The 8,223-nt window shown below is 34.9% G+C and overlaps 1 protein-coding gene across 2 annotated transcripts in view; it reads right to left on the minus strand.

The window, feature by feature from the left end:
* Window positions 1-8,223, minus strand: part of numbl (NUMB like endocytic adaptor protein) — a 55,162-nt gene that overhangs the window by 16,027 nt on the left and 30,912 nt on the right. For both annotated transcript variants that reach the window (XM_016465568.1, XM_016465567.1), the window contains exons 2-3: window positions 2,587-2,737; window positions 581-655 (exon numbers count right to left, since the gene is read on the minus strand). In XM_016465568.1, coding sequence (XP_016321054.1) covers window positions 581-655; window positions 2,587-2,712 — 201 coding nt within the window. In that variant the 5' untranslated portion in view covers window positions 2,713-2,737. The remainder of the gene's footprint in view (window positions 1-580; window positions 656-2,586; window positions 2,738-8,223) is intronic.

Consider the following 8,223-nt stretch of genomic DNA (forward strand, 5'->3'; position numbering starts at 1 on the left):
TGCATCAATGGAAAGCTTATTTATTCAGCTTTCAGATGATGTATAAATCTCAATTTAAAAAAATTGACACTTGTGACTGGTCTTGTGGTCCAGGGTCACATATTAGTATTCCTCTTTTATAGAGATGGCACACATGAGCAATTTCTGGGCAAATAATAAATATTTCAGAGCACAGGAAAACTGACCAAATGTATGTTCACTATAAAACTTTCTATTATGATAAATTCTATTCTATTATACTACTATGAATTTATGATTATTAGGTCTAGAAAACATATGTAAATTAACTTTAGAATTTCCTGATATTTCCACCTTAAAGGTCCCATGGCATGAAAATTTCACTTTATGAGGTTTTTTAACATTAATATGAGTTCCCCTAGCCCTTAGGCCTATATAAAAGCATCCAAAAAGCAGCATGTCATGGGACCTTTAACTCAATATAACTGATTTAAGATGGAAATATACTGTCCGTACTGATTCACTGTACATATGCACAAAAGAGTCTACTTGGCTGCCAATTTGCTTTTCACAGCAAGCATATGTTTTATTGCGTGGGGATGGAAAGCACTACAGTACTCACCACTTTCAGTTTTTTCACTGCTTCTTCGCACACATGCATCCCTCTGGACTCCTCTACCTCCACCAGACCGAGGTACTGCAGAAAGAAAAAAAAAAAGGGAGGAAACCACAGAGAGAGAGAGAGGTCAGAACTGATAAAATCCACATTTTCTATATTTCATCCACTACATCCATCACACCATTATTTCCCTGAACAACATTTGCGACGCGTTGTGAAAAAAATAAATCACCGCTCTGTAGTTTTTTACTGAGGCTATGTGAGAAAAACAGACAGGAACACAGATTTACTCAACTTCTTCAGGGAAAACTAGTCCAAACAGGGCTTGTGTAGTTTTCAAAGAGGAACCCGTTGAAAACACAGCAGAGGATATATTTTGTGGGACATTTTGTCCAGCCAAAACCAATCAAAATGTCCTCACATGGACACAATTAACAGCCATCAAGCCAGGGTTATGTGATTATGGTGGCCATGAGGACAGAGGCCATTACAAGATTACATCTCAGTCGCAAAGAGTCTCCTGATGCCTCAGGCGGGAGAGTAAAATTAGGCTGAATTGAATTATGCAAGATCAACTGCAATACATCCTCCACTTTACTTAATGATACAGACCATCTTTAGTCTTGAAAGAGCCTCTTTTCATTTCAGAACAATACTGTTAAACGATTTCAATTGAAATAATTACATGAAATGCTGAGTAATTAAGTACATTAATCGCATATGAAGCGTTCAGATGCAAAAGCCTCTAAATGCTGTTTGAAACTTTCTTCTGAAATTTGACTTCTATGTGTAGGTTCAGTGATTTCACTTTAATGGCAATGAATAGGCCTAGGTTCTTTTCATTGCCACGAATGTGAAGTAACTGAACATAAACATAGGAGCCTGAGAAAAATGCTCATTTTAGAAGAAGATTTCAGATGGCACTTAGAGGCTTTTACATCTGAACTCTTCATATATCAGTATTTTGTGAGAAAAGCCATTTTGTAAGAATTTTAAAAAGTGAATTTACTAATTTGACTGTAATATTAATACTAGCCACATTCTGGGAAATGATTAATTCTGTTATATCTTGTGATATTTTTTCACACTAAATGAATGTGTTACATTGACAACCCTGTTTTAAGTCATTAAAATATTCACAAAACTACCGTTCAAAAGTTTGGGGTCAGTGATAAATATGTTTCTTTAAAAGACATTCGTACTTTTATTCAGCAAGGATGCACTGAATCGATTAGAAACGATTTCTATGCTGTTTAGAACTTTCTCTTCATCAAAAAATGTATCAAGGTTTCCACAAAAATGTTAGTAGAACAACTGGTTTCAACACAGATAATAATAATAAATCTTTCCTGATTTTCCTGAATCTTTCCAGCAGCAAAACAGCATATTAGAATGATTTCTGAAAGATCATGTGACACTGAAGACTGGAGTTACGATGCTGAAAATTCATCACACACTCTTAAAAATAAAGGTGCTTCACGATGCCATAGAATAACCTTTTTATCTAAATGTTTCCATAAAGAACCTTTAACATTTGAAGAACCTTTCTGTTTCAGGTTCAGGTTCTTTGTGGCGAAAGAAGGTTATTCGGATTATAAAAAGCTAAGGAAGAGATGGTTTTTTAAATAACCTTTGACTGACTTTGTGGAACCAAAAATGGTTCTTCTATGGCATCGCTGTAAAGAACCTTTTTTCACATTAGTTCAAATCAAAATGAAACAGACACCGTTTACTGTCTTTATACACTTTCCTACCCTTATTGTGAATGATTCATCTGTGCTCATGTTCCAAAGAAAGAAAATGTTTGTCTTTGTCGTCTTTAATCAAAATGTCATATTCTTTTGCCAATATTAGCTGCAACGTCTAAAGTAATTTCGCATGCTGGACGCCTTGTGTGACCGCACTTTTAGATCATGTTCATCATCTTATTCTAAATGATTGAAGCAAGATGTCTGTTAACAACCCTCTGGATGAATTCGGAAGCTCTGCCATTTAACTTCTCAACTTACCCGGACAGGAAAGTTGCATCTGCCCTTTCGTACAGCCTCTTCGTCTGCCTGCCATTGGTGCGGCCGGCTGGCCTCCGGCACGTAGGCGGGCTTCTTCCTGCGCAGGCTCTGACGCAGCTTATTCATCTCCACGCTCTCAAACTCTCTGTTGCTGAGAACAAAAAAGAAGACACATTAGCAGGAGTACATAGATATGATGAACAAATGAGCTCTTATTTCACCTCAGGATCAAAGTAACGTCCAAAAGTCAGATTTATTAGGACACACACTAGCTAGGTGTCAAGTGAATGTTGACACATCATACAGAAGGCAATATTTCCAGTCACGCTGGACAGGCAGGATGAAATCTGTCTGATTTGGATTTCATAAAATTGCCACCAAACTATTAATTTCATATTTTGGGTATGCAAATAACCATGGTATATTGGATTACACAGAAATTACAGAGAATGTATTCACTTCTGTCTAAAAAACAATTGCTTTGCTCCCAAGAGGCATATTTATGCAACATAATTAGGTCATTCATTCTACCCTTAATTTGCATTGGTGATTTCAAATTCTGATGCACAACACCACAAAGCCAGGCTGCTCTGAAGAATGCAAATATCCAAAGCTGGTTAGTCCAAGATAAACATTCACATCATACAAATTCCACTGAGAAAAATATACAGTAGTACATAAATATACTACGACATTAAAAATTAAAAACTTAAGATAGTTCACTAAAAATTACAATTCTGTCATAGCTTACTCGCCCTTACGTCATTCCGAACCCATAAGACATTAATTCTTCAGTGAAACACTAAAGAAGATATTTTGAAAAATGTCCTAGCTGCTCTTACAAAAAGGTCATTGGGGACTGAGAGTGAAAAAAAGTCTATATAACTTGTGTGCAATATTTAAGTCAGTGTTATTTATATATTATTGCAGTTGATATTTATTATTTATTTTGAATTATCGCATATTTTCAGCTTTCATTTTAACTTACAGTTAAGAAAGGTTCACTAAAAAAGTTTTTCATCTAATATTTGTATTTTATTTTATTTTTAACTTTATTTCAATTAACAAAAAAAAAAATAGTTAAAGACACCCTAATAATAACAATATGCATATTATATATATTTTTTTTTTTTTTAACTAAAAACATTATACAGATTTGACAGAAGTTTTCTCACTTTTAAAATATCACTATTTTTCATATCACTATTAAAAATATCACTAACATTTCAGATCACTACATTTTCTTAATATCACTAACTTTTCATATCACTATTAAAAAAAGACAAGTTTTAAGAGTTTAGCAGCAGCTTCATTACCATCTTTTAACACAGTTTGGCATATCTTCTTGTTGAAAAGTTGTAAACTTCACACAAACTGTTGTACTCTGTTCTTCAATATGAACCAAATGCCACACGACCGCTTTTACTTTTATAGCGTCACGTCAGTGGCCAAAAGCGCACGTTTCCCAAAGCCCTGAATCTTTACGGGTAACAGGGGGCAGACATGGAGCACCGGAAGTACCACTATAAACGTCTGGCATCTAGCCCAAATGGATTCACCCAAAACACACCCACATTCTCAAAAGACCACTTGCTGCTATATATGAGTGTGTGTTTCTAAATAGCAGTGGCGTCTAGGTCTCTCTGGAGGCTTTACTCAGCTCTGGCACGCGCCTGTTGCTGAGCTTGACATATCGCGTAAGGGTCAGACAGGATACGCAGGAATCCCTCAGCAGAATGCCACCTGCCCGGGTATGAGGCGGGAATGAGCAGCTGAGTAAACCATATGGCATTTTTAATGAGGCGACGGGACGTTACGGTAATGTCAGAGGGGCTGAATGTTTGGGGATTCTTGATCAAGATGACCAAGAAGTCAGTTCATTTGCAGGAAGAGGAAAGGGAGGGGCTTCCAAGATTCTGCTCTACTTTCAGGGTTGATCTAATGGCTGAAAGGCTGCCAAAGCTGCAGAACAGCAAAGAGGGAGGAGAAGACGTTCGGAGACAGAGAACAGGCCAAAAGCCAGAGAGAGAGAGATAGAGAGAGAAATAGAAGAGACTTTATAAGGAGAAGAAAGAGGGAGCTTGAGATGTAGAAGGGGAGGGAGACAAGACTAAACTCCCTTATTGAGGTCTCTGTTCTAATGTGTGTCGCTCACACTGTGGTGCCAAGTCACAAATATCCTGACTGATGCAGCACCACTGACTGTCAATGCTGGGAATGTCAAAAGGACATATTTTAGCAAATTAGTGAGTTGCCTGGAGAACTAGTTGACTAATTGGTCTTAAACCCTGTATTAGGCTTGTTTGAGGTTCACCTGACATGTTTCTTAGGGGGAGATTGCATAAGAAAGTTAAAACAAATGTACGTTTTCATTTTCATAATTTGTCACATAATTAGTGACGCACCAATATTAAATATCAATATTAAAAGACAATGATTTTCATAATATGGCTGATAAACGGTCAGCGTTATTTTAGAATTGTATACTGTTATGATATTTATGAATATTTTGAATTAGCTTTTATTTTTATACTTTGCGTTAGGGGTGTGCGATATATATCGTCTGCGATAATATCGTAATTGTTGTTTTAACGATGTGCGATTTGACATTATCGAGTATTTTGCAAAAACCATTCAAAACATCCCTACAGAGCGCACGCATACATTACGTGAAGTCTAGACTAGTGCGTGTGTGCATTTAGAATGCGTTCTTTCACTGCACGATTCAGTCTATTAAAATGCATTTAGAATGATCACAAATTCAAGACATGATGGCAGAAAATGTATATATTTATACCACTTCATATCGTCATCGATAAAATCCCAGAAAATATCAAGATATAATTTTTAGTCAATATCGCACACCCCTACTTTGCGTTATCATTTAAGTTTTAGTTTAACTTGTAATTATTCTGTAATGTGTTTTTGTCATTTTTAATGTTATGTTTCAATATTTCCATATAGCTTTATTTATGTTTTAGTCATTTTAGTACTTGATCGTACATTTATTTATAGCAGTTCCTCTCTTGTTTAAGTGTTTTAAATTACATTTTCATCTAATATTTTTATTAATTTCATTTCAGAATTATTTCAATTACCTGAAGTTAACAATAACGTCATAATCTATAACTGAATTGTAATAATACAATTCAACACATTTTGTCTAAATGAAACAATAAAAACTCAAATTAATCCTTTAGAATAAAAGAAAATAGATATTAATTTTGTGAAATTATCTATTATCTATTTGTTTTCTTTTTATTTATTATACAATTAACAAAAAGCAAAAAAAAGGCCTCTAACACTAGCTTGCTCTATTCTTTTTCTATTCTATCTGTTTTCTTTGTATTTAATATATAATAAAAAAGGCTAACTGAGACTTGTCATAGCACTTGCATATCATTGCTCTTTTATTGATTTTGATTGCTTCCATTGTCCTCATTTGTAAGTCGCTTTGGATAAAAGCGTCTGACTAAATGTAAATGTTTTTAAAGATTAATTTTAAGTAAGCATTAGATGATGCCAAAGTTTATCTAAGTGTAAAAATACAGAAAATTAGAATGCACACAATTAAATATCCAACAATATAATAAGCAAAACAATTATCATATCCAAAAACCAAATTGATACTGATATCATGAATCTGCAATCTTACTTGAATAATGACTACAAGCAATATTTGCTTAATAGAAAATGCAAGTCAAATTATTCAATGTAATTAAATGTATTAATGTTTATATCTAAATATATCTATAACAGCACAGCAAGGAAAAATTCTAACTAAATTGTGAAATTTTACTAGATTTTGGTATCGCCTACTAATATCAACACATAAGGCAAAGAAAACAATTTGTTCTTGAGAGGTTCTTATGAGACTTGCCAGTGAAATTTCCAAAACATGCATGTGAAAGTCACACAACAGCCATAAGAGCCACCCAAGCCATTCCATGGAAATGATTTCATCACCAAATGAAAACCAGCTGGAGCAACATGGGTAGAGTGAACCAAGACTAAATCAAAACAACATTCAAGACTTCATACACAAAACATTTGGCAGATCACTTCTCTTTATGTGTCTGTGTGATGGCCCAAACATATACCCCATCAAATTCAGACAAATATCTTAGCAAACAAGACATAAAAAATGATACATTAATATTGTGAATACTGTTAGCTTCTCCGAGAAGCATATGAAGACTTATTTATTTTAGAATCATAGTATATTCGTAGCAAATTCACACTGAAATGAGTTGAATGGACTACTTTTAGGCTATTTTTATGAAGATTTTGTGAAACTTGAAAGTGAATGCGAATGTAAATAATGAACGAATTCTCATTTCTGGGTGAACTATTCCTTTAAGGTAATGGGTTTAAAGAGAGAAAAGGAAAGAAAGAGAAAGAAACAGAGCAGTGGAGGGGCTAAAACTCACTTAGGCACGAGGCCTATATCGTCACAAGTAAATAACAAATCAAAAATGGCCCCTAGAGCAAAAGGCACAAAATCTACAAAAGACCATCTTAAGCTCCCCTGCGCCATCTCAGTCTGACTGTAGTGAAGCTGATGAGGTAAAGCCTGCAGTAAGACTCGAACTACAGTACAGAGGCGGAGGAGCAGATATAGCCTTTGTCTCATTATTGCTAAAATCAATGCTCTCAGTGCAGGGAATCGAACCGCGGCAGCTGCCTGCACTCAAGACACCGTGGGTGGACAGTGTAATGGAGGCTTTTTGGATGCTTTGGAAAAATGGAGTAATTGTAGCGTGACACTCCAGTCTCTTACGGTAGGCTGTGCTCAGGCCCGGTAACTGGCACTGAGAGGACAGGCGGGAAAATAGACGCTCATGATTTGTTTCAGCAGGGATGAACGGGAGAGTTCAGCTAAAATTTAAAATTCTGTCATTATTTATTTCATCCTCATTATTTACTCACCTTCTTGTCGTTTCAATCCTGATTTTTTTTTTTTTTTGTGGAACATAAAAGACATTCTGAAGAATATTGATGCTGCTCAAATAAAATAAGAAACTGAATGTGATCAAAGGGCATCAAGGTTCATAAAGGACATTTATATGGGACTTTTTTTTTTTGCAGCTTGAAAGCCCCTAATCACAATATGCTTTCATAGTATGGAAAACAGGAGCTGAGATATTCCTCTAAACAGGGCCGGATTTACGCATAGGCATTCTAGGCACGTGCCTATGCTTGCTTGTCCAGGGGGGGCCCAAACACAATAAAGAGATATATCCTCCTGACTACCAGGAAAAAACAGTTTTGTGAATTTAGTATTTTGTCATGTCATTACATTGTTTAGAGCATAAGAAAAAATTTGAAAAATAAACATTTTGAAAAATGATATTTTATTCATATGTTATGCCATGTCCCCCCAAGACATTGGGACTTTAAAAAGTCCTGTTTTTTAAGAAATAAAAAGACATGAATAGACATGAAAAGGCAAAAACAGTGGGATTTTTGTTTTAATCACAAATCAATTTTCATTTTTTATACCAAACTTTATATAAAGACGATTCTCAACTATGTTATGAAAGATATTTTTAAAAACCATTTTTATTTATGCAAAATGTGTGTAAAATGGCCATAAACAAGTTTTTCCATTATATACAATGTATCTATAAACTATCT

The sequence above is a fragment of the Sinocyclocheilus anshuiensis genome, unplaced genomic scaffold (genome assembly GCF_001515605.1).
Source record: "Sinocyclocheilus anshuiensis isolate Anshui unplaced genomic scaffold, SAMN03320099.WGS_v1.1 scaffold144, whole genome shotgun sequence".
In the NCBI taxonomy this organism is placed as follows: Eukaryota; Metazoa; Chordata; class Actinopteri; order Cypriniformes; family Cyprinidae; genus Sinocyclocheilus; species Sinocyclocheilus anshuiensis.